Consider the following 25916-nt stretch of genomic DNA (forward strand, 5'->3'; position numbering starts at 1 on the left):
AGGGCTATGACCAGTTTAGGGGGACCCTCCACCTTTAAGTTCAGCCTATCTTCCAGGTCTCAAACCGGATTGTTAACCTGATTGACCAGACTAGGGATCCGAGATAGATCCTAGGCCATGTCCTTGATGACTTGCTTCATGGTTGTAATGTCTTGTGCCGCTGTCTGAGTCAGTAAATATACATGGCAGCAGGGTAGGTGTCCAAGATACTTCCTCCCCACCGCCCCCCCCCCATCACTGGACTTACACAGCATGTCATTAGAGATGGCTGAGCCTGGCTACGTCTTACATTGTTTATGGTTCGCCCACACTGGTGCTAACCTCTAGGTTGGCTGGTTTAACAGTTGCAGAGTGGTAACACAAAGTAATTTTCCGGATAAGCCAGTGTACTAGCAGATAATTTGCAGTTGTACACAGTCTAACGAAACAATGGTGAGTAGCCTGCTGTCTGCATTGAAAATGGCATTCAACCTCTGAGGTAGCAAGGTGAGCCTTTTTGGGCATACAGTAGTGCCTTCTGCGCCTCTGATCCCCAGTAGTATTCGGGGACCCAGGATGAGTCTTAGCCAACTGATTATGCAGTCCAGTGGGTGAATACACCACAAAGTCATGGGCCATGCAGAACAAGTCCAGACACCAGAACCTCCTTTCTTTTAGTCACCTCAGAAGAAGATGCAGCATCAAATCCGCAGAATATGAACACTGCCTGTGGAAGAGAGGTGACGCACCTTGTCCTCCTCCAGGTATAACTGATCTGACTGTGTGGCTACTGTGCGCTCTTACCACATAGCCTGAGTTGAGATAAAGAGTGAGCTGAAGTTGTCTGTTAAAGCATCAGCAGGCTGTGGGGGGAGGTGGAGGGGTTTCAAGGTGTACACTTCACCAGAGTCCAAGATTAAAGTCAATGTTGGAATAAACCTGTACTTCTCACTGCAGATGTCTTAGTTGTCCTGCACTGTCTCAGTTGTCCTGCGCTGTACAAAAGGTGGTTGCTTTTACTGTGCCACCATGGCCTCCAATGTGAAGGTTACACAATCCTGATCAAAAGGATTAAGTCAGAGCAAGGGCATTGATTTAACTGCTCCTCTTCGGGTCTACATGTAAGTTTCCCAAAAAAGAAACAAGCAGTTGCTGGCCAGCTCGATTATGCAACTATTCGGATGGATCTCCAAAGCACAACCATCTGGACTGACTCCATTCTGTTGAACCCTTCATGTGGTACACGTTTCAGAGTTCCTTGTCGGTTAAGTTATTGAACTATTGAGTGCAATCAAATGGCTCATCTAAAACTTTGTTCTGGGGACCTGTTAACAGCTTAAGTACTCTTAACCAGGCCTGGTGATGAACATCCAGGCCCAGAAACATGCACAGAGTCAGTGTGGTTTGCTGTGATCGATAGCAACATGCTTTGCATCCAATATGTCCCATTAGAAAAAGCACTTGCCCTTTTCTGGCAGGAGCTCTTTTGCAAATACTTCAATATCCTTCTGCAAAGGTAAATAGACACAAGGTGAACTGAAATGTGTTTGCAGGCTTTGTTCACTATGCTATCTTTGGAGCTCATTCCCCTAACCAAGCTGACATATGTAGATACTAGTGAAATTGTATACATTACTGAACAATGTTGGAGTTTGTGCAGGAGTTTGAGAGGCTGGACAAATCTGTTCATGCAGGAGTCTACATTTTGCCTCTAGTTTTCTTTTCTCCAGAGCTACTTAATGGCCCTCATTACAATACTGGCGCTAAACCATGGCACTATTAGCACCATGGTTGGTCCCGGTGTTGTAACGGGTCTGCCATGGTTCAATGGGGAATTACCACCGCATCCCAAGGTTGGCGGGCCGGTAATTCCCCATTGAACCATGGCCCTTCCCCATTTTCGCACCATAGGGCTCTATGGGAATGGGGAAGGTGCCAAGTACGGTACCGCAAATTGTGGTACCGTACTTAGCACCAAGGTCCCTTTACAGGTCCCTACTTTAACGGCTGGTCTAGACCAGCCGTTCAGGTCGGGTCCCGCAAAGGGACCTCGTAGTAAGACGCTTATGGGTTAACGGCGCCGCAGCCTTTTACGGCGCCGTTAACCCATTAGCGCCAGGGTTGTAATGAGGCCCACTGTGTGTTTCCCATTGCTTCTCAGCTTTGAGTTAATCAGCATGAAGGGTGTACCAGTTTTGCCCTTGCCCCGTTTTATGTGCAGAACCGCTGCCAACACACCTCATTCTTGTCTTCAGAGGGGCGGGGAGGATTGTTACTGAAACTTTAGTTGTACAATTTCCATCACACCAAACATTTGCTCATGAAATGTTTTCCCAGAAGAAAAGCAACCCTTCTAGCACATCTTGATCTGTGTCTGGTGAATGGGAAGAAATGAGGCGTGTCCCCAGAAAGCAGTGCGGTCACTCCTTCCCCCCGGGTAACTACAGACCCAGTACACCCCATTTTACATGGAGTATTGGAAAGGGCTAACTCCTACCGTTTTTTGTCTGTGCCTCTGAGCTTTGTTTTGCTCTTTTAACATTTAGACTTGGATGGTGGCGGTGGTATCTACCCTAACTTTTCTACCACGATTATATTATATGAACGTGGTATTGTTCCAGGCTATTGTGGTAGCCTCGAACTTAAACCCGCTTGCCCAAATACTTTTTATTTCGACTCTGGTTGGGTTTAGTCGCCATTTATTTTTTATTAAAGTCCTTCTTGTGTTTTACTTTGCGCGGCAAACCAGGTTTGCCTTCTTTGTTCACTGTCTTTTGGCGGGCTTCTACAGCGAAGCCCTCCTCTTGGTGCCTGGGTGTCTAGGTGGGCTGAAAGTGAGGGAGGGGTGTAGTCACCCCCTGCACAGGGTCTCCATGGAGACCCAAGTCGCACTTTGTCATGATTGGCTGAGGTGGTTGTCCGGGCCGGACAACCCCCCTGCTGGGTGATTGACAGCCAGGCTGTGTGAATGGGGGATTTTCGCATAAAAGGCAGGACTCTTGGGCTGGAAGTCAGAGTCGCCATTGGAACTGCAAGGAACCGAAGAGAAGCGGAGAAGAAGATGGCTGCTGCAACCCAGAGTCCCGGCGAAGCCCTGCTGCAGTCCTGAGCTATCTACTCTTCAACAACCAGAGAAGATCCAGTCCGGAGTCTTCTTCCCTTGAGAGTGGTGGGGTCAACCAGCTCATCTTCCACAGCCAGAGGATCCTCTTCATGGTCGAAATCGCTGCACCCTGCTGTAGTGGTCCGGATAGCCATCTGAAGAGCCTCTCCTGTTTTAAAGGAGCGCACCTTTTATCCACCGTTGTTGCTGCTGGCCTCATCCCTGGGTAGTGCAGATCGCTCCAGACGTCGTCCTTGTCCCCACGTCTGAAGCTCCAGGAACCGTGAGTCTGCAGGAAACTACCAGGAACAACGGACGTGGCACCAGCTTCTTCACAGAATAAGGTACTGTGTCTGACTTCGAGGAACTAGGGTGAACCCTTTTCTCCTCACCAAAGGCTTGTCCTTTTGTTCCTTCCCTCTTATAACTTTTGTCTCCTCTTCTAACAATATCTAAGTACTCCTATCAACTTTGAATCGTGAACTATCTGACTGTGTTATCCTCGACAACAGGAACCCTGTTCCACCCAACACTGGTGCAGGCCTATTGACTTATCTTTGGGTTAGAAAGTGTTCCCTGATTCTGTCTGCCTTGACAAAAGTATTGCCTATGATTTTTGCCGCCAACTCTCTTGTGGTAACTCAGATGCTAAGTGTGTTTTTACCCCGGTAACCTTTCTTCCTGCGGATACGCATATCTTTAGTAAGACCGAACTGTCATTACTGTCAAAAGGTGATCCAATATGTATTCCCGGTAACGTCTTTTGTTTCATAACACCGGTCTGTCAAATCATAAGGTACTTACCTTGAGTTGTTCTGCACAAGGGGAATTGGTTGTGTATAGTGTATTTGAAGTGTGGTTTTTCTAGAAGTGAAGTGTTTTGTGAACAGATGGTTTAAAAATAAATGTACTTATATTTTTTTAACCAGAAACCTTGATTCAGTGTTTGCTTGAGTGACACTAATTGTAGTCCTTTGTGTAATCTCTACTACTGCTCATTTGCTCTTGAGATAAGTCTGGCTGCTCAGTCACTGCTACCACTCTTTCTGTGTAGTACAGGCTTGTACCAAAGGTGAACTTGTATTACCACTTGTAGTCTTAACTCTGTGCAGTGGTCCCCAAGGGCACTGCATAGGATTCTGCCTAACAGGAGTGAGCAATTTCGGAGGCCAATGAGGACTCATTTTCTGGATTATATACTTAACCTTATCTTCCAAAGTAGGAGCAATTATAACAGTACAATCTCTCAAAAAGAGATTCATCTCACATAGACAAGATTGGTCCAGATTGTTTTTAGTATTTTGTATTTATATGGGGCGCATGTTTGCCCCAGAAAGGGCAATGTAATGGCAGAATTCTATTTTTGGAGGTTCTGCTGTCTTTTTACATGAGACCCCTAAAACGTAGATTTTATCCCTCTTAGTTTCTAGAATCTGTGATGAATCACAGGAATGTGTCCCTTCTCCCCAAGGGGTGCCACACCCAGTGAGGCTAGGGAGCCGAGCCCGCTCCGCAATACCCTCCCAAGGGAAAGAGGAAAGTGGGACTTCACCGACAAGAGACTCCCCCTTTGGGGACAAGGACTCCCGTTCTGATGAGGAACTACCTAAAAACTCTTCACAATAGCTCTGAAAACATCTATTGTAGAACCATGGATGAAAAAGAAGAAACCAATATCTGCTATTGTTATTCAGAAACCATAAATATCTATTTGAATTAAATATCCCATTACACTGGGACGAAGATACCAACAAAGAGTAATAAAGAAAGGCCCGGGCATACGCCAGGAAAGTCCCAAGCATAGACATACAGACAGACATATGCTTGGGACTTGCCCTGCGTATGTCCAAAAGGGAATGCAAAGCAGAGATAGACGCGCAGAGTATAACATGGAGTCACGTAAGAGAAGCAGACAGGCGTGGAGCATCCTGGAGTGCAGACAGATCAAGACATCGCAGGTGGTGGCGTGACGAGGAAAGACTTGTGGTGGACCAGGAGCCAACAACGCTGAAACCACCTCACAGGCAAACCACAGAATAGAACGGTACAGGAAGTGCCTTATGACCACCCTCGACATGAAAAGGAGCCTTAAAAAGGGGTGTGAGAGAGAGAGAAACCTGACAGTACAGAGAACCAAACTGAGCCACAAGAAGCCCCAGTGACATTGCTCCTAGAAATCCCAGGTAACAGGAAGAACGGGAGACCCAGGAGAGGGGTGAATGTTAATAGTTATGGGACTAATCATACTCGTCCCAGTCAAAGTAAAGAGACTGCGATATTTGAATCACGAGGAGAAACTGTTATAATAAAACCAAGGCAAGTGATTGAGAAACATTATAGGACCAAACAATCGTCCCAGTCAGAATAAAGAGACATTAATACTTAAACCCAGGGAAGTGAATAGAGATTGTTATGGGAACAATCTTACTAATCTCAGTCAAGATAAATAAATCCAAATAGTGAAACCTCAAGAAGGGTATAAGAATCGATACTGGACTATTCAGTCTCATGAATAAAGCCCAAGAAAGTAAAGTAGAAGGAGAGACTTTTAAATGGAGGAACTGTTCATATCAGGAAGAGGAAAGAACATGTTTCTGTAAGAAAAATCAAGAGGAAAGTAATAGAATACAAAGGAGAATCATTTAAGAGAAACAAAGCCAAGTCAAGTCATATATGAACTATATGAACTAATCAAAAGCATGACTAAAGATGACCTGTAGATCAACTATTGAAGTAAAAGTGTGCGAGAAGCAAAAGACACCACAGGAAAAGGGAGTAATTCTCCTGTCCTTAGATGTTATAGTGGTAGGGTTAGTTAGGTTGGTTTTGGATGGCAGAGTTTATGGTAAGACATTCGCTGATGAGAACCTTAGTTGTGTTAGGTAGGGACACCTTATAGAACAGGGAAAGTTGTTTTTTTTTTTTCAAAATAAATCTAAAAGTGAAATGGTTTATCAGACTCTGCGCCCTTCTTTTAACCCGCCACAGATCTCAGACTTCTTTTTGTCGTCCAAGGGACTAAAGTACAAGTCCCCTGCCACTGTTACCCTTTTCAGTACATGGTCCTATGGTAGCCTTTAAAGCTCCTCTAACGGGGGTGCTTTTAAAGTCTCCCATACATCTCTAGGGTGATTTTGTCACTCTATATTGGTTTTAGAGAATAGGCAAGTGGTAGTGATTTAGTTTTGGCTTCACTGGAGTTGCAGCCCAATTTACCGTTTTATTAGCCCAATACACCTTTCTGGGAGCCACTGGGATCTAATTTATTTTTGTAATCATGCTCTCGGCAATTTTGTATTTGGGCCATTCCTTTGTTTGGGGAAAACCATGAAGCAAATCTAAAATAGTTGTTCTCCAAATATTGGCTCCCTCTGAGCCCAGTCCTGCACCTGCCAGTGTAGTTTGGACTTGTTTAGACTTGGACCTGGGTGTCTGATGGTTTTTAGGACCAGCTTGATTGGCTGGCTGCCAAAACCCTTGAGAGTGTGTCCTTGTGTGATTGGAGGGTAGGCTTAGGCCAGCCCATGAGTGAATGGGCAGATCTAGGGCAGACACAGGGCAGACCCTGACCCTTTCCTTGGTTCTGCAGGGATTTTAACACATTAACTTGGTTGTTGCTGGAGATTCGTTTTCCACAAAGCAGCTGATGGATTTTTAGGAACCGATTTGGCCATACTGACTGGGCACTGGGATCTTGTTCCTGAAATTTGGTTTCCAGTTTTGGCTGCTGAACATCATTCCTGGGCTGTTCTTAATCTCCCCCTAGTCCGCCTTCCCAAATTATCCTTTTGATCATGCACCTCAAGGTAGGAAGCTGCCATCATCCAGAAGGGTGGCAGGAAACCACTAATCCACCTCTGCTGTTATTATTTGCCATCCAGGGACACCTCCACAGTTACTTCCATCGTGAGACACCTTTTCTGCTGGATGTCTGTCAGTCTAGCCCACAGCGCCTCCCAGAGTCACTTGGTCTGGTTCCCCCGTCTTCCTGGTGTCTTCCTCACTGTTTTCCCTCATGGTTGGTGAGTCGCCTTTGTGGTATTTTCTTCTTATTCTGGGTTTGTGCCACTATTGATCTGGGGTTCAAGTCCCTGGGTGACCAGATCCTATAACTGGACCTGAAACAGAAGACAGTTACTCGCCAGGTTGTTTTGCCATTCTTGTGTCAAGTTCTGCCAAAATGGTGCAGTCAGCACTTCCCGGGACCAGTGCTGGGCTATCCTTGAAATTTACCTCCAGGGGTACTCTGAGTCCATTATCGTGTGTTTCTGCAGGTCACCTTCTACCATGGTTTGCCATAGACGCCCATTGACAGGAATCCTGTTTTGCTTCCTTTCTTCCTGGGGCTTCTGGGTCCCAATCCGGAAACTGTTTGAGAGGGTCCCTTCTGTTATCCCCTCAGGTAGGTTGCTGCCTTCTATGCACCTGTGGGGTATAACTCCCACTTACCTGATTTAATCCTATAGCCACAGCTGTTTATACAGACTTGGTCCCATTACTTCATATGGGGAACCTTTACTGCCTTGGAAAACCCCACCTTAATGGTATTTAAGGGCATTAACCCAACATTGGTATTGTTCATTGGACCCATTAGGGTTGCTGGTGTTTCCTACAAGAGATAACAATTTTAGAATACAATACTGATTTTATATGTACTTTTACTTTTAAAGTAATGGCATACATACGTATACTGAAAATGCTTTAAATTACATTGTATAACTGCTTGTTATTACTTCTCTATTTTTCAGGAGTCGAATTATACCTTATGGGTCCAATACTATGAGACCAATCCAATCCTAACCTTTGGTGGCCTTGTGAACTTGGCTGTTAATTTCTCCCTCTAGGTACTGTATTTAAGATCTGTGTGCATGGGAATCATCTAGCTATACCTGAGGTATAGGAATATTGCCACTTTAAATGCTTGGCATTTTGGGACTGGATCATCACTATCTAAATGGATATTGTTGTGTAGGGTTTCCTTTTCTTCCCAGCCCTTATCCTTGTATTGTGCCTACCACTGGGTCATGGGCTTAGTTTAGGAGTGAGTTATGTTTTCACTGATTATTATTGTATTTTTTATAGATACACTGTCATGTTTAACACAAGTATTTATTTGACTTAATAGATATTCTATTTATGACTTGATTAAAAGTGTATATTTGTTCGGTACACCAGTATGGTGTATTCTTTGGGGGAGGGAATGAACTGTATTTCACTACAAGCCTGCCTTATTCCCTGGAGTTAGCCTAGGGAGCAGAAATCTATGGGGCTAGGAATCTGAGATGGTCTCACAGCTCAAACCTGTAGACCCTGAGCAGCAGCAGTTATCTTGGAAATGTCGCCCATAGCTGATAATGTTGGATTAAATATGGCATCACTTGGCTTATGTAATAGTTCACTAGGTTCAGGCTAATGCAGCATGGAAAAGGTGCTGGTACTAAAATTAAAGGAGACCTTTCCTTGCATGGTCAGGCCTGCTATTTAGCTCAAATATTTTCATCAGCCCAATGCCGGCTTTGACCAAAACACAAGCCAATATTGCACCACAACACATGTGCCAGCATTAGGGCTTACTGGTACCTGAAGTTCACTTCTGGTTTGGTGGGATAGCATACTAAAGCTCACTGGGCCCCTCTCAGATTTTTGTGGGTAGCAGGTCGGGGAGCCAGTGTTAAAAGAAGTTAGTACTTACCCAGCTCTTGTTCACAAAGGACTTGAAGTCCACTGTAGGAGTTTCTTGGAAGATGCCCCCCCCAAAGTAGCAATGTACAACACAGAAGAGTGATGGATGGAAGGTGGGGAATAAACCACAACCACTGCTGTTGGCAACCCTCTAAACCAATGTTTTTCAGCCTGTCATGTCATCACAGAAGGCAAAAGACCATATGGAAAGAATGCTTGGTCCCACCACAAAAGTGGCAGTTCAGCCTAAATTGCTAGGTCACTTGTATTCTGCATAAGACCACATGCAATCCCAGAGATGTTCCGTCCTCACTGGGCATCATCATTGAAGTGCAGCTTGGGTCTCTAGGCAGAACAGACCCTGGACGCAGGTCTGGGCATGTCCATCGAACTTAGGGTGACGAACGCAACAATGAAGAGTGATGAATAGAAGGTATGGATTGAATTACATTGTTCTGGATAACCCTCGAAAGCACATCACAAAATGAGCAAATGGCCAGGTGTCATTGGACCCCAGGCGTCGTGCGTAAATGTAGGCCTTATAAAGGCAAGCTTGTAGAATTAGCAGCAGTTGCTCTCCTGCAGGGGAAAATAATTAACTTTGCAATGCAAAAGCACAAAATATGCCCATACCCTGACAAACCTGGGGGGAAAAAGTGGACAGGTGGCTGGTGCTGGATGTGCAGTAGTGAAATGCACTACACTGTCCTGTGCAGACAGAATGTATAAATCTAATGCTGTGCAATGGGTACTACAGTTCAGTCCCATCTTGAAACACTGCAAACATATGGAGGAAAGGGTGTGGTCCGTATTAGTAAGTACATAAGCTGCTTAACATCCGATGCGGTTTTCTCAGGATATTTATGCCACTGAAATTTTTGGTTTACTCTGTCAATTATAATTGGTTACAATTTGTGTATTGTTGGTGTGGATGTTATTAATCGTAATTTTGTCAAGAATTGTGCGAGTTTGCACACACTGACTGATACAATGTTGTACAACAATGAAGCAATGTAACCAGTCCAGCAGTTACTATTCTAACTTGCAATCCATTATAACTAAGAGTTTTATTTACAGCATGCAATGGCCACAGGTTGGTGACAGTGTTATGCACAGGCTATGCTTTGTAGTTAAGTGAAATCCTTGTACAAAATGAAACAGCTTGCAATAAAGAGGACATTTGCCATCATGTACTATCAAAGTGTATTAAGCCATTCACTCCTCTTGTGTGCAACTACATCAGGGTTAAGGAGCAGTGTGAGAACCAAGCATATGGAGTAAATGCCTGCAAATATATACCAATCTTATACTAAGGTTTACCTGAAAAGTCCTTGCTTGAAGAGGTAAGCACTTATGTGCCCCCCATTTAGATATCGTATCTCGCACCCAGGCCAGATCTCTTGAAGGCTGAGCACTCCAGTTCGTGGAATGTAAGCATCTTCTTTAGCTTGAACTACTATGATTAAACTGGGATCCACTGGAACTGTGGAAACAATGCATACATTTGTCAGGCACAAATGTTGGGCAGAAAATAGTCACAATTTTATTAGCATGAAAAGACTGAGGGCAGAACATAGAGCACCATATCAGAATTTCTGTTTAATGTATTCCAGTCACATACAAGTCTGCACTCAATGTAGATTGCATGCGAGAGCCATTACATTCATTAAGTCTTTTACTTTGAAAATGTCCACAATGTAAAGTAATTCGGATTATGCATCTCAAAATTCTACTTCACAGAAAAAGATCCACATTACTTGAAAGGAGTCCTTTGAATAGAAAAGTTTTAGGACCAGGTTACTACTACTCAATTGATTAAGAGTCCACTCTCCAAATGACAACAACCCAGGACTTTGAAGACTGTCTTAGGGGAAAAAAAAAATCTTTCTCTGTTTTATAAGAATTTCTGGGCTAGTCCAGACCTCGTGTTCAGCCACCACACCGACATGCAACCGCATAAACTGTAACACATGGCGGCTTACACAATGATAAATTGCACCTCTACACCCATGCGCTACAGAAGTAAGCAGTGCAAATACGGCACACTAGAGAGAGAAACATATTATACAAATAACAACTAACATAGCCACATGCAGGTCGACTGGAGAAGAGCTCCTGATCAGCTAGCTATTCAGGGAAGGAAGGATAAAGTTATGGTGAAAAATGAAGTTATGCCAGTGCTTATTAACGGTTTTATGAGGAGCAGATCCCTGCATAAACAAATGATTGTTGTCCCCCCACCACCAATTAGGCAACTATATATTTTAACACAACCAAAATGAAAAACTGCAAATACTGTCAGCCAGCACAGAAAACAAGGCCAAACACAAGGGGGGCTTGCGGGAATATACTTCAAAAACATTTAGACAAAAAAGATGCTCAGTGGTACTTTCTTTGTTCCCCAGGGTAAATATATTAAACAATCTTGGAGGATATCTTCCAAGTAAGGATGTAAAAACATGTTATTAGAAGTATCTTACTTTCGCACAATTGTTCTCGTCTCTTAAACTAAAAGCTGTGCAAATGAGTAACACTTGAAATATCTCTGGAATCCTGGAGAAGCTATGTCCTTCAAGAAAGGATTTACAAAACAAAGAAATCATAAATAAAACAGCATGCTGTACTATAACCTATAGCTCCTTGAAACTTTCAACACCAACACAATAGTGAAATAAAATCTCCAGGTGGCAGCCACTACGCCCTCTATGCAATACCATTCATAAGAAAAATAAATCCTTACTTAGCCAACACGGTGGCTCTGCAGTTGGGAGTTGTGAGGGGTCAGAAATGTGAGATGGAGACAATTGTAGAGTTCTCTCAAAAGTTGCCAGATAAATGCCTATCTTTCCCTAACCCAACAGGGATCGGCATGCCTAGCAAACTAAGACTAAAGGAAAATGACCTAGTTTCCAACAAGTTTCAGACTTGCACACTAATACACACAAAAAAATTATACAGGGAATGTTTGGCTTTTGTCAGTTCAACAAGACAAATGTTTGGTCACAAATCAAAACAACTTTTTTTTTCAGTCTCCTGCTTAGCAAAGTAAATGTCTCTGCCACGAAACACAACTTCATAAACCAAGACAATTGTTCTCTTCAAAATGGTCAAGTAATTTTTAGCACATGACACTTCTTCATAGGAAACACTTGACAGGATAGCACAGCAGTGACTTTCGGTAACGCAATGGTTCATCAAAAGGTGACAGATTTAACAAGTTCTTTCCAACACGCCTTTTCACCACAAACACTTGGCTTTAAATCATTAACTTCTTTCTTGGACACTCGCCTGCCAGGAAGAAAACTCCTACAAGTACAATTGTGTTCAGTGGTAATGCTTGTTACAACACTCTCCACACCAGCATCCTATGTGAAGAGATTTGAATAATAACTCCTCTTTATAGTCTCTTGACTTTTTTTATTTAATAAAACAGGTTTTATTGTTTTGCATAGAATATAAAATAAAACCACATACAACATGCGAAACAAAATAACCATCGCTTGGCATGAAGAAAAGATTATGGCCACAGTCTTGACAACATAGCCCCCAAATGTTCAAACATCCACCAGCCCCCCCCCCAGAAAACCACCTATACTCTGCTCCCCCCTTCCCATTTCCCACAAACTTTCACAAAAAACCTCCTTGGGCAGCCTCTCGCATTATACACCCTCCTCTCCAGGGCCATACACCTGTCCATTTCACAAGCCAGCAGGCCATCCGGGGACGCTCCGGCAAACCCCACAGGAAGGCAGCCACTTTTTTGACAAGTCCCAAGGCCACTGCCAAAAATGTCTTTTCATGTTTAGTATGCCCCCCATCCTCCGATATCCCAAGCAAAACATATTTAGGATCCTTGGGGACATCAACTGACAGTATCCTAGACAGTTTATTTATTCACTTCCCCCACAGCACCTGTACTTGCAGACATTCCCATAAGGTGTGGTAAAAAGCAACCCCAGGCTCACCGCACCGTAGGCAGCAGTCGCTGTCCACCCACTCTCACCCTCTCAGTTTGGTCCAGGAATAAAAAACCACGTGGAGTAGGTTGTACTGTATAAGGCGGGGCCAAGCCGAGCTGATACCCCCTACCTCCCACGGGAACATCAGCGCCTCTACCCACTCTTCGGGTTCCATGACGCCGACATCCCTCCCCCACCTGCCCCTCAGTGCAGCCAGCTCCTTGGTTCCAAAGGCGGATATCACTTGATAAAACGTGGACGTGACCTTTGTTTCTATGTGGGCTGACATCAAATTGGCCTCTAGCAGGGAATTCTGCGGGACCTCGGTCATGTCAGGGATTTGCAATCACAGTACACCCCTTTAAATTTAGAGGCACGTGGGGGATGCGGCCCTGGGAGCATGCGCTCGCCTGACTCTGCCCACCAGCGCCACTCCTCAGTCCCCATTGACGCGTCGACAATATACAACATTGCCTAATGACACCAGTATTATTAGAGGGGAGGATGGTGGGACGTATGGAATGAAGGGGACTATGCACTAAGAGTATGTTAGTCACTACAGTGAGTAACTATTAATTACTCTTATGTTCTGTCCCCTTTCCTCCATACTGTATGGGCGATAACTGAATGTAGCCTTAGGGTGGAGAGGAGACCCTCCTTAAGCAAACAGGTTTCTAAGAACCACCTGTCCGAAAGCCGCGTCTGCCCTAGAGGCGACGTCCAGACAGTAATGCAAAAAAGGTTAGCAGGTGCCCCTCTCTCGAAAGAACATAGCATGATAACCTGTTCTGTGGTTTTACCCACTGTGAGAGTCCACAGCCATTGCTTTTAGCTCACGGTACTTTTTACAAAGGAGGAATATCCATTTGCAGTCTGTGTCCTGCCCAAAGGGCAGTCCGGCACCGAAATGCCAGGCAAACCTCCTTTGAACAAAAGTACCAACAGCAACCCCATACACGTGTTTCAGCCTTGTTGAGCCTCATCAGTGAGGTGGAGCTGTGCCTCTCTGAGCACAGTGCTCAAGGGGTCCACGTCTGGGTTCCCCCAGGTAACTTAGGGTGACCAAACCCAAGTTCCTTACAAAAATGCAAAAAAGGTAGCAGGCGCCCCTCTTTCGAAAGAGCATGGCATGATAACCTGTTCTGTGGTTTTACGCACTGTGAGAGTCCGAATGGCATTTTCTGTTGTCGTGGGAGGCAAACAGATCCGCTTAGGGGTGCCCCCACCTGAGGAAGATCTCCTTCAGTATCAGGTCGTTCAATTTCCACTCATAACTGTCTGCACCCAGTCTGCTGAGCCTGTCCCCCTCCAGGTTGGACTCCCCCGGAAGGTGGACGGCGATGAGGTAAATGTTGTTCTCCAGAGCTCATGCTGACCGCGAGTTTGCATATTGGAGAAGATATGGTATGCCCCTGCTTATTGACATAGTACATGCTGGTGGAGTTGTCAGTCTGGATAAGTACTGTCTTGCCCTCTATCTGAGGGAGGAAGGCTTTGAGGGCCAACCATATGGCCTTCAACTCTATCCAGTTGATGTGGGATTCCTGCTGGGTCCAGACTCCATGGATGCTGTGGTTGTCCAGAGTGGTTTCCTAGCCCTCTAGGGAGGAGTCTGTCATGACAGTGACCTGAGGGAGAGGTTGCCGGAAGGGCTTGCTCAGCCGTAGGTTGAAGTCTGCAGACCACCAGCAGAAGTCTGGGTAGAGAGACATAGGAATGTCCACCGGTTCAGATTGTGAGCCCCTCTCCTGATTCCATGAGGCTGCGAAGTGCAGCTGCAGTCTCCTCAGTTTTGTGTGGGGTACTGCTAAAAGGACCGCTGCCATAATACCCAGTAGGTTTTGGTACCACCAGGCTGAGGTCACAGTCCTGGAGAGGAAGTGAGTAGTGGCTCTCTTGATGGCCATGATCTTGTCCTCTAAAGGGAAAACCCATTCGGATCTGGTGTCCCAGGTGAGGCCTAGGAAGGTCAGGGTCTGTGTGTAGACTTCCTGAGATTGATGGTAAATCCCAGGTCGTGGAGTGTGTTCATAAGCGTGGAGGAGGTGTGAAGAACCGCCACCGGAGAGGAGGCCCGGACGAGCCAGTTGTCCAGGTATGGGTAGACGTGGTGGCCCTGGGCCCAGAGGAGTGCAGCCACTGCTTTCATCAATCTGGTAAATACCCTGGGGCTGAATTGAGGCTGAAGGGTAGCACCTTGTATTGAAAGTGGCAGCCCATGATCCTGAACCTCAGAAAGGATTGATGCGTCTGCCAAATACGGACGTGCAAGTACGCGTCCTTCAGGTCCAGGGAGCACATCCAGTCTCCCCTGTTCAGTGACTCCGCAATGAGAGCTGGCGTAATCATCTTGAATTTTTGTAGCGGGACTTAGAGGTTGAAGTTGGAAATGTCCAACAACTCTCAAGCCAGCCTGGTGGTTCTTCTGTATGGCGGAAATTCTGGAATAGAAGCCCAATCCTCTCTGGGAGGCTGGGACTTCTTCCACTGCCTGGCTCTGGACATGCGACTGGATCTTCGCCAACAGAGTTGCTGTCCCGATCTGTGGGAGGGCAGGGGAGGAGGGAGGAGAGGAAGGGACCAGTAGGCAGTACCCCATGGAGACTACAGAGAGGATCCAGGGGTCTGAAAAAGTTTGGCGCCAAAATTGCACGTGGAAGGCAAGTCTGCCCCCCATTGGAAACACGTGGACCTGGAGGGGCGTGTCATGCTTTCTTTCCCTCCAAGGCTGTTGCGGAGGAGGGGAATGGAAAAAGCCCTTGCCCCCCCCATTTTGTTGTTTCTTCCGATGCTGACTCGGGGAACGGTCAGGTTGTCTGGACTTCCATTCTTGGAAGCCTCGGAACCCTCCAGATGCCCGCCCCTTGTCGGAGCGTTGATGTGACTGGGTGTACGCCTTGGGCATGGCTTTCGTAAGAATAAAAAGACTTAGCGGTTTGTGAACTGTTCTTCTTGTTATCTAATTCTTCATCTGTGGTGGAGTGGAAGAGGTCACTACCCTCGAATGGAAGGTCCAATATGCATTCCTGGACGTCGGGGTTAAACTTGGTAGCCCAGAGCCAGGTCATCCTTCTCATGACCGTGGTGATGCAGATGGCTCGGCCAGAGGTATCAATATGGTCCACTGTGGACTCCATGATGTCCTGCGATATCAGCTTGGCTTCTCCCAATCCTGCTTTGAAGCGAGCCTTGTTTTGTGGCGGAAGTTCAGGGAGGAAGTCCGCAATTACCCACCAAAACCTTTGGTTAATGGCTGCCAGAATGGCATCAGCGTTGGCTTGACACAGGTGCAAGGAGGCGTTGGAGTACAGCTTCTTCCCATATGCCTCCAAAATCATCTCCTTGTCTAGCAGCGTCGAGGACGAGGTGGCCGAGGACGACTGAGGCTTATAAGAGTGACGCTGCAGCGATCACTGAGGTGTGTGGCGGAGGATGAGCCGAAAGCAAGAATGTATCCCCCTCCATCTGCCTATACTTGGCATCGAGGCACCGGTTGACAGGCTGGGCCGAGTGCGGCTTGAGCCACCCCTTTTCTGGCCAGGGCAACAACGTCTTTCTGCATCGGGATCACTGTTTTGGTAGGAGGTGTTAGGGTGAGGACTTCAGCCAAGACCCCCTCCTCGGGTTGTACGACCTTGGGCTGTGGAAGGAACAAATATTCTGCCAGACCTGCAAGGCGTTCATGGAAGGCCCTGGCGGAGGACGGCATGTCGGGGTCCTCCTCCTCATCTGTGTCCACACGAGTGTCCGGAGGGTCCGGAACTGGAGGTGGAGATGGAGTACTGGGCGCTGTGGGCTGAGGTATGGAAACCAGAGTCAGAGTTTGCTGTGGAGGCTGGTGCGGAACCGCCTGAACTGTGGGAGACGGGGGAACTGGAGGAGCCGGTGTGGGCAGGGGGCCTGCCCTGTTGCCTGAGTTGCCGGAGCCGTATGAGGAATGACTGTGGGTGCCGGTGGAGTGACCGGAGGGAGCATGTCCCTGCTAGCATGCTGAAGAATGGCCCCCATTTGAGGGGTCCTCATCAGCGATGGGAACCTTTCGAAGAACCTGTCTGCAGAGGCCGACGAGGTATCAGGTGTTATAGACTGAGTGGCTGATGGCTGCTGGGGCCTGGGCGCACACTGCCTGGGGTGCAGTGGATAACTGCCCTGCGCTGCTGATGGATAGGTTGTAGGCCACATACCTGGTTGACATCAGTCCCACCTTGTGACTCGTTCCTCCGCCTACTCCGTTCCTAGGGGTGGCATTGGACGAGCAGTCATTTTGTCTGGCGCGGTAGCCATCTTGTCGAGCTGCCTGCCACGTGCCTGAGTCGTGGTGCTTGGCTCACTGGGCCCAGCATCGCCCAAGACGCTTGGTGTTAGAACATGAGGCCTACCCGGCACCTCAGGCCGAGGCCTGGAAGGCGTATTGCCCTTGGCAGAACTGCCGGTAGTGCTGCGTATAGGCACCCCGACGGACATACTGCCGGTACTAGGGCATTGCCCCTCAGGGAGAACCTTGCGGTCCATCAGCACTGATACCGGAAGGATCCGGAGACCCCTCGGCCGTAAGGTTGGTAGCTGGACTAGCCGCAGTACGTGTGCTGGTGCTAGAACCCGAGAGGTTCCTCCCGCTTGGGCGCATCCTTGAGAAGGAATCCCCCTTACGGGGTGCAACAGTAAATAAAGGCTTTGCCTTTGGCCTCGAACAATGTTTGACGAAGTTCTTTAGGTCCTCCGTAGGGGACTTCTGGAAGAGCTCCACCGAGCTAGCCTGTTCTTCAGTGCACGTGGAGTCAGTGCGTCGTCTGTGGTCTGGGGCAAGGTAGCGGAGGCAAAGGGCATGGGGATCGGATGTAGGGATGAACCCCTCGCAGGCTGGACACCTGCTGAAGCCCGCTGAAGTCGACATGCGTCTGGGAGGAGCATGGTGTCGGAGGACCAAGTACCTAAAAGATAGAAGAATATGCGCGGAAGAGTGCGTGGAATTAGGTGGCCGAAGCCAAACCCAGAAGCGCTGGTGAAATCGCCCCGTTCCCGTCAATGCGAAAAAGGGGACTGGGGAGTGGCGGAGTTAGGTGAGCGCATGCTACCAGGGCTGCACCCCCCACGCGCCTCTAAATTTAAAGGGGAAGAAGGTTTTTTTCTGGTTAAAAAGGTTCTGTCTCCCATCCCTAGCAAGGGACCCCCAGGCGATGGGACGTAGGAGTATTTGTGCGTATCAAAATCGTTCCCCGTCACTGAGGGCAAACTTCTCCTGCAGCGACTCGAATGAGGGGACCATACCCCGAGATCACGTCCCCCAGGCACCGAGTCCCCTGCCTCTCCCAGTTCGTAAAATGGCCCATCAAAAGGAGTTCCAGAAGGTGCAAGCTGCCCCAAATAGGTTGACATAGCATTGGCTTCCCCCCTCCCAATATGTTTATGTGCATCGGCCCATACTTGCTGCACATGCCATGTGATCAGCGGGAGCCCTGCCCATCCCGTTTTCCTACCTTACAGCACATGTGTCAGGCCCTACCTTCCATCCAGCCTAGCTCTGCCGCAACATGAGGCAGTGGGAGATCCACATGTAACCACTCATTAACTACCCCCAATTGCGCCGCCCAGTAATACAGTTGAAGACAGGGGAGGCCGATTTCCCCCTCCCAGACTGACCTCTGCAGGGTTTTTAGAGCGATACGCACCTGCCTGCCTCCCCAGATAAGCTCCCTGAGGGACCCCTTGATGTTCCTGAATGTCGACAGTGGGAACAGCAACAGGGCATTCTGTAAAACAAAGGAATTTGGGAAGAAATATAATTTTAAAAGGGGCTGATTTGCCCAACAGACTCAGTGGAAGGGTCTGCCAGTGCATTGTGTCCGCTTTAAATTTAGATTTAGTTTTTATCGGCTGGAAATTTAATTCAAGAAATTCTGAAAGGTGCATACTTAACTGAATACTCCGATAGGGAAAGCCGGTCAGGGTCACTCTGTAGGGGCACTCTAACTGGATTGCTTCTTCCCCGCTGTGCACCGGGAAAAGAACCAACTCTGCATACAGATATTCTGTCTTCCCCACACCAGGGCCACCGGAAGCCCACCCAATCCGGCACGTGCAGAGGCCAGTGGCTCAATCACTAAAATGAAAAGCAGCGGGGAGAGGGGACAGCCCTGCCTCGTTCCAAGTGAAAAGTCCAGGAGTGAAACCCATTAACCTCTACTTCAGCCACCGGCGATGGGTTCAGCAGTCGCACCCATCCCAAAAAATTACCTCCGAACCCCGTACTCTCCATTGTTTCCCATAATGGCTCCCAGTACACAGAGCCAAATACCGACAACAATGCTAGTGGACCTGCAATTGTGGTGCCTGTCCCAGGGCTAACTGCACCCTGCGTAAATTCATGCGGATAGATTTGGATGGCATAAGCCCTGCACTGATCTGGGTGGACAAGATCCCCCACAACCCAAAGCAGGTGATTCGCCAGGACCTTGGCAAGGGTTTTTGCCTCCCCGTTGATGAGCGAAATGAGTCTATATGATGCACAGGATTCCGGCAGCTTCCCAGGCTTGGGGAAAACCACAATCGCAGCCCGCCTTAGATTCTCGGGCAACATTCCCTCCTGTCTGCTTTGCAGGAATAACCGGTGCAGTGACCCAATTACCACTCCCCAAGCTTCTTCCAGACCTCCACCGGGAACCCATTTGGTCCCGGTGACTTCCCAGACTGTAGCCGAGATATGGCAATTCTTCTGTTACTTCCAAATCCAACCCCACATGTTGTTTGGCAGACAATTGTGCTAGAGCCACCTGCCCTGCCCCCCCTCCCCCCCCGGCCACCGATCCTCCCGGGCACGGCAGAGCACTATATAGAGCTTTGTAATACCTTGCGAATTCCTGCGCTAGATCCTTCCCCTCGGTTATGACCTCATCCGCACTGCCCTCACTGCCCACTACCCCTTTCACTACACTGCAGCCACGCTAACATCTTCCCGGCCTTATCCCCGCTTTCATAGACCCTACTACATTTAAGCTAGTGGGCGTCCCTCACATTATCCAGGGACACGTTGCGGAGCACCGCCTGCACCGTCCGCAGCTTCTGCTGAGCCTCAGGGGATCCCTTAGCCACCAGTTCAGTCCCAGCCTCTTCAGAGGCCGTCTCTGCCCCCTCCACAGCTAACATGTCGCTTCCGCTGTGCAGCAACCCTCGAGATCACCTCCCCCCTAAAAAACGGTTTATACCCCTCCCACAGTGTTATGGCACTGTCCACCGAGCCCTCATTAATCTCAAAGTATTCTTGTGTGGTGTTGGCCAACGCATCCACAAACTCAGGAAAACCCAGATAATATGAATTCAGCCTCCATGAAGGGCGAGGTATCTCCCGCCCACTCTTAAGTGCGACTAGCAGCGGTGAATGGTCCGAAACCCCCTTGTTAGGAACTTTGCAGTTAGCAGCCTATGACCTCCCCCACCCCCCGCGGAATTAATAGATATTCCAGCCTGGAGAAGGAGGAATGTGCCCCCGAAAAAAAAGGAGTACCCCACCTTCCCCAGGTTTAAACTACTCCATGTGTCAAATAGGTCCATAGCTCCCGCAAAGGAGCTCAGTCTGATGAGAGCCACCGGGTTCCTACTGCCGTCATGAGACCTGGGCATCCCGGAATCCATAACATCGTTAAAGTCACCACCAAGTACCTCACCCAGCACCATAATCTTCTGCGTGAGGGGCATATATCGCCTCTATCCCCCCCCATGTACCCCCCGCACCCCCAGAGCTCCCCACGGATCAACACATCTACCTAGGAGGTGCAGGCGAATCTAAAGGACAGAAATTGACACCCACTTCTGAATTAAAACTATAGTACCCCTCACCCTCCCTGGTGTAGCCAGCGTGTAACGCCAGCCTGTAGTATGTGCGCACAAAGAACCTACAATTTGATCCTGCCAGGTGGGTCTCAGTTATGAGAGAAAAGTCTGGGGAGTGTCTATTGAGAAACTGTAATACCAGCCTGCGTTTGATACTCAAGCACATCCCATTGAAGTTTCACGTAATGTTTCATCCCTTCCTGCCCACATAGTACCTGGCAATGCCCCTGAGTAAATGCCCCCCTTAAACAGCACAATGCTCACCCATGGCTGACTTCCCCCGTAAATTGCACCCCACTCCACAGCCAAGCGATACGAAGACAAACAAAAAAACCCTACAACTAAGTAACTTCCCCCAACTCCGCCCACCCTGCACTTCTCCCAAATCGAAGCACATGTCACCCAGGCCCACGCAGAACATACATGAACCATGAAACAAACTGGGAAATGTGCGGGTTACGCATCCAAACAGACCCTGTATGCCTCCCGCCCTCCACTTGCTTCCCAAGTAAAGATGCAACCCCTTACTAGGTCCAACTCTGTTGGATCTAGTCATTGCCACCAAGTTATTCGTGTTAAACCGAGGCCCTCATTGTCTGTTTCACCTACTGCTAGATTAGACTGTTCTGATGGCTGCAAATCAAACATAAGCAGGGATGTCTCCCCTACCACCTTTGCCCTGGATCTCCCCCCTTTGAGGGTTCAGGGCCTGAGCTCGGAAGGGCCCAGGTCTCCATCCAGTCCCATGCTTTTTTGGGATTGTTCAACAGGTAGACCTTCGCGTTACACCTTCAACAGTGCCGGGAAGAAGACAGCGTACTTGACTCCAGCAGATGCCAGTTCTACACTTGACCAAGTCATTGGATTGGCGGGCCCTCTGCACTTCCCTGGTGTAGTCTGGGAAGAATCCAATCCTTTTGCAGTTATAGATTATCTGGCCGATTGCCCTCGTCATTTCCAGCACAGCGTCTCGGTCCCTGTAATTTAGAAGCTTGGCTATAATGGTGCATGGTGGGGCCACAGGAACTGGGCAGCCATTTGGGATCCGGTGCGCCCGTTCAATAGAAAAGAACTTCAACTGTTTTTTTTGGGGCCAATAGGTCCCCCCACCTATTTATCAAGAAAAATTTCCATGCTTGGGCCCTCCTCCTTTTCGGGTATCCTGAGGAACCCCAGGTTGTTGGGTCTGGATCTACCCACACTGTCTTCTGTCCTACGGTCCAGTTGTATTAGCTTTTGGGATACCATGGTCATCTGTTTTTCCAGGCGCCGCTGCTCTGTCTCACCAACACACGGAGAAAGCTGCCGCAAGTCCTGCTGTAAAAAAAAAAGAAAAAGACACCAATGACGCACGCCCGTCTATTTTCACCTCTAGCACCATTCTGGATTCCCCAATGGCCCCCTTAATGTCTTTCAGAGAAAGCTGGGGTTCCTGCGTGTCCCTTCCTTTGGCCACGTCCGGCGGGGTGTGGGTCAGGGCACTAGGTGGGCCGCTCAACATGTATTGGTTCATCTTGTGTTGCACTCCCCTTTTCTTAATTTTGTCTTTGACCATATTGTCCAGCTCGATTGGGGCACACCAGGCCTTTCCTCCTTGGTCATCACTGTCCACCTTCCCCCATTGGCTCACCGCAGCCTACGCCCACCAGCAATGTTCCTGGTGCGGAGAGGGTTCTGGCCTCAAGCCCTGCGATCGTATCCCTCCAGCTCTGAAATCTCTCCATTGGCTCCCAGTGGATGCAAGGATTAAATTCAAAACCCTCTGCATTGTCCACAAAGCTTTCTGGGACCTGGGTTCAAAATACCTTCAGCTATACCTCTGCAAATACCTCCTCTTTCAAGCTCTTCGCTCCTCTACCTCTAACTCCCCCAGGGTCAGCCGTTTCTCAAAGAACGAGCTGCGGGTAGATCTCTGTCTTCGGCTGGCACTCTAAAACATGAGGAGAACCATCTCCGGTTCTGGAAGCACCTCAAGACTTTCCTCTTTGATTCTGCCTTGGCCCCCCTCTCCCCTGCTAATCTGTTCTCTCCTGGCTGGCCCCATGCTCCTGGCCAACCTCTGTCCTCCGGGCCGAGGTTCCTGCTCACCCTGCCACCATCCCTTGCACTGGGGTCTGTATCTTTACCCATACAGCCCCCCCTTTCTTCCTTCACTTATCTGACATACCCTCTCTGCTGCCTTATATTGAGCACTTGCTACTTGCAGGCTGCACTACCACTTTTGTTGCTTTTTTAAAAATTTATTTTGTACTTTTGTCCCGCACTTTCTACTTTTCCCTCCGTCTTTGCACTTTTCCCCTCCCCCACCCCCATGCACTTGCGCTTTCTCAATATCACTGGGCCTAGTAAGTTCGTTGTTTTGTTCTCCCCTGTTGCCCTCCCTTGCCATGTCGCTCTCTGAAACACTTGTATATGAGCGCCATAGTAATAAAATGTCAATTCAATTCTGCCACCCCCCTCGCCAACAAGTCTTATTTGCCAGAGGTGCTGCTACTTGCTGGGTCGTCCAGATGGTGTTGCTTGTGGATGTACACTTCCCCAGCAGTGTGCCTGGCCCACCATCCCACTCAGGGTCTCCCAGCCCTCTCCACCATCAGCCCTGAGGCCGGTTAGAGGCAGTATCCCTGGGCACCTCATCTCCAGGGCCAGAGATAATGGTTGAAGCCAGCGCAGGAGGTCTTCGATTGCCCCCACGCCTTTTCGTTGATCTGGAGGATCAGGCATGCTTAATCCCCCCCAATCTTCAGGGCCCCTCCTATATCCAGTGATCACTCTGCCCCCAGGGTCAATGAGTGCCCTTGTGCACCCCAGTATGTGACCACCATTGTGCACTGGTTAGCCGTGGGCCTGTATTATCGGGGGGAGGGTGGGGTAGAGGTGAGAGTGGCTCTCTGTGGTGGGCTGCTCGCCAATTATCTGTGGCCCTATATTTCTTTTTTTTTTTTGGTTCATTACAAACCTTTACAGAATAGCAACAATTGTTCCTAAAAACAAACATCTTAGTATAAGAGCATTTGTTTTTAGACAATAAGCGCCATGAACACTAAACTCATCTTTCAGCTAAAAGTAAAACCAACAAAGTCAAGAACTAGTTTTTAAATTCAAACCTAAAATTCATTTTCAATCTCTAAAATGTAAGTGACGGGCTAAAAAGGTATTTAGTAGATTTAGTAGTTTACAATTCATTTAAGCAAGTTGAAGTTACTGATTTTAGCAGTTCATCTTCAATATGCATCAAGAGTTGCACCAGTGCAAATATTAAAGGCCGATGTTGACCCAACATCATTCTATCCCATAGCAATACTAGACAGTCCTCAAAATCAGGGTTTACAAATTTCAGAAATAAAATCGTGCGCATAGTTCTAAAATGTGGGCATTCCAATACTAGATGTTTAAGAGTTTCCTTCTCTTACATACAAGGGTTAAAACGACAATTTAATTCCGTACTGGCTTTATTCGTAGAATGCCAATGTAAAGTTCTCTCCCGTGTATGAAGTTGATTTAATTTAAACCTCATAATATTTACGGTATTTCTGACTGGGAAATAACTCCAAGTAGGTACTTCTCAGTAAGCATTTTCGTACATATTTTGCATATTCAGTGTAGCGTATTTGGAATAGTTTTTCAGTTCAGATATTGTTCTCATCCAGTCATGTTCAAATAATTTCTTTTTGACATGTACACGTCTACTGATTAATAGTGCTACTGGTATATCCAAGGTAGCGAGTGACTGTATCATCGACTCTTGGAATCTTTGCAGTGAAGGCGTTTGAGTTAGGACCTCTTAACCCAATATATATTGAATTTTTAGGCGGATCCATAATCTTTCCATAAGTTGTAAGATCACGCCATTTTTTCCTGGAAGAAAGAGATATCAGACCAAATTCATGGCGGATAATACAATTAGGAATTGCTGGTGATAACTGTAAAATTGATTTAAAGAAGCATCCCTGTATTTGTTCCAGAATATCATTCATGTTTAAAAGACATATGTCAAGGGTATATAAAAGAACGCTTTCCACCTTCAAATTCCAGAAGTCAAAAATCGGTATCAAAGAAAAGCTGTAGTATTTGCCATAAATAATTTTTGCTTGTGAAAGGAGCAGTCTGAGTTTTGCCTTGAGTTTATCAAACCACATTTTCATTTAATTACTTTTTGATACCAAGTATCCCAAATAAATTGTCTCCTGCACGATTGGTATGATGGTGTCGACAATAGACCATTTGTGCATATTGTATTTTGATTTCTTACTATATACCATTATACCCGTTTTTTTAGCGTTTGGAGACAGATTATGTTCATTAGCAAATTGCTCAATCAAATTGAGGTTTAATTGGAGCCCCACTGGAGTAGGATCAAACAGTATAACATCATCCGCAAAAGCTATCCATGAAATACGGGTTGGTCCTAGCCTTAGGGAGAATACATTATTTTCCTGCCATATTCTTTCTATGTCTCTTATATAGAGATTGAATAGGCACTGCCAGGTTACATCCTTGCTTCAATCCCATTTCTGTAGGAATGGCGTCCGTTGTATCTCCTTCGGTATTAACCCTTATCCTAGAAGATGTATCTGCATGTCAACAGGTTATCCAATAGACTAAGCTAGATGACACCTTCATTTCCACTAGCTTAGTCCAAAGGAGATTCCGGATCACTGTATCGAAGGCTGCCGATACATCAATAAATGCCATATACATGGGGCGGGCATCCTTACGTTTAGTTTCATCAATCAAATGGGCTATTACAGCAGCGTTCAAGGAAGTACTCATTTGTTTGCGGAAACCAGTTTGGAATTTTGAGTAGGAGGAATGAGTTCTAATATGATTTTCTAGATCACATAACAAGAGTATAGCAAAGACCTTAGCCTCTGTATTAATTAGTCTAATAGGTAGATAATTAGCTGGGTTCTTTGGATCACCTTTTATGAAGATCGGAATAATTATTGAGGTAGTCCAGGACTCGGGAATGCTGCCAGTTGTAAGTATCAGATCATATTGCGCTTTTAGTATGCATGCCCATATTCCCGGGTCCGTTTTATCGATGCAAGGAGGTATGCCATCCACTCCTGCAGATCTTGAAAACGTTAATTTCCCAATTGCCCATTCTATCTCCTTTTTAGACCACTTCAAAGAGAACATTTTACTAAGAGGTAGAAAGTGAAAAGGTTAGTTCTTGAATTTAATAGCTCTATATCCAAAGTCTCTGGTGTTGGCCGGGGTGGGGCCTCACTTTCCCGCACTGGCATTCCCTCTGCAATGGGGTTTCATCATAGTGTGCAGCGCTAATGTGGTTTCTAGTTGCTCGTAGTGCCCCTGTGTCTTGCCTGTTTCCCCATCCGTGTCACACAGGATGGAGTGTGTGG

At 47.3% G+C, this 25916-nt stretch overlaps 1 protein-coding gene across 6 annotated transcripts in view; it reads right to left on the bottom strand.

Moving 5' to 3' along the window:
- ABHD18 (abhydrolase domain containing 18) overlaps positions 1-25916 on the bottom strand; it is a 1329419-nt gene that overhangs the window by 166238 nt on the left and 1137265 nt on the right. For all 6 annotated transcript variants that reach the window (XR_011282243.1, XM_069631098.1, XM_069631095.1 and 3 more), the window contains one exon: positions 10085-10247. Coding sequence is in view for 5 of the 6 variants with exons in the window: in XM_069631098.1 (XP_069487199.1) it covers positions 10085-10247 (163 nt within the window). In the remaining variant the exon portion in view is untranslated. The remainder of the gene's footprint in view (positions 1-10084; positions 10248-25916) is intronic.

Source organism: Ambystoma mexicanum, chromosome 6q (assembly GCF_040938575.1).
Source record: "Ambystoma mexicanum isolate Mex_15411 chromosome 6q, UKY_AmexF1_1, whole genome shotgun sequence".
Taxonomy (NCBI): domain Eukaryota; kingdom Metazoa; phylum Chordata; class Amphibia; order Caudata; family Ambystomatidae; genus Ambystoma; species Ambystoma mexicanum.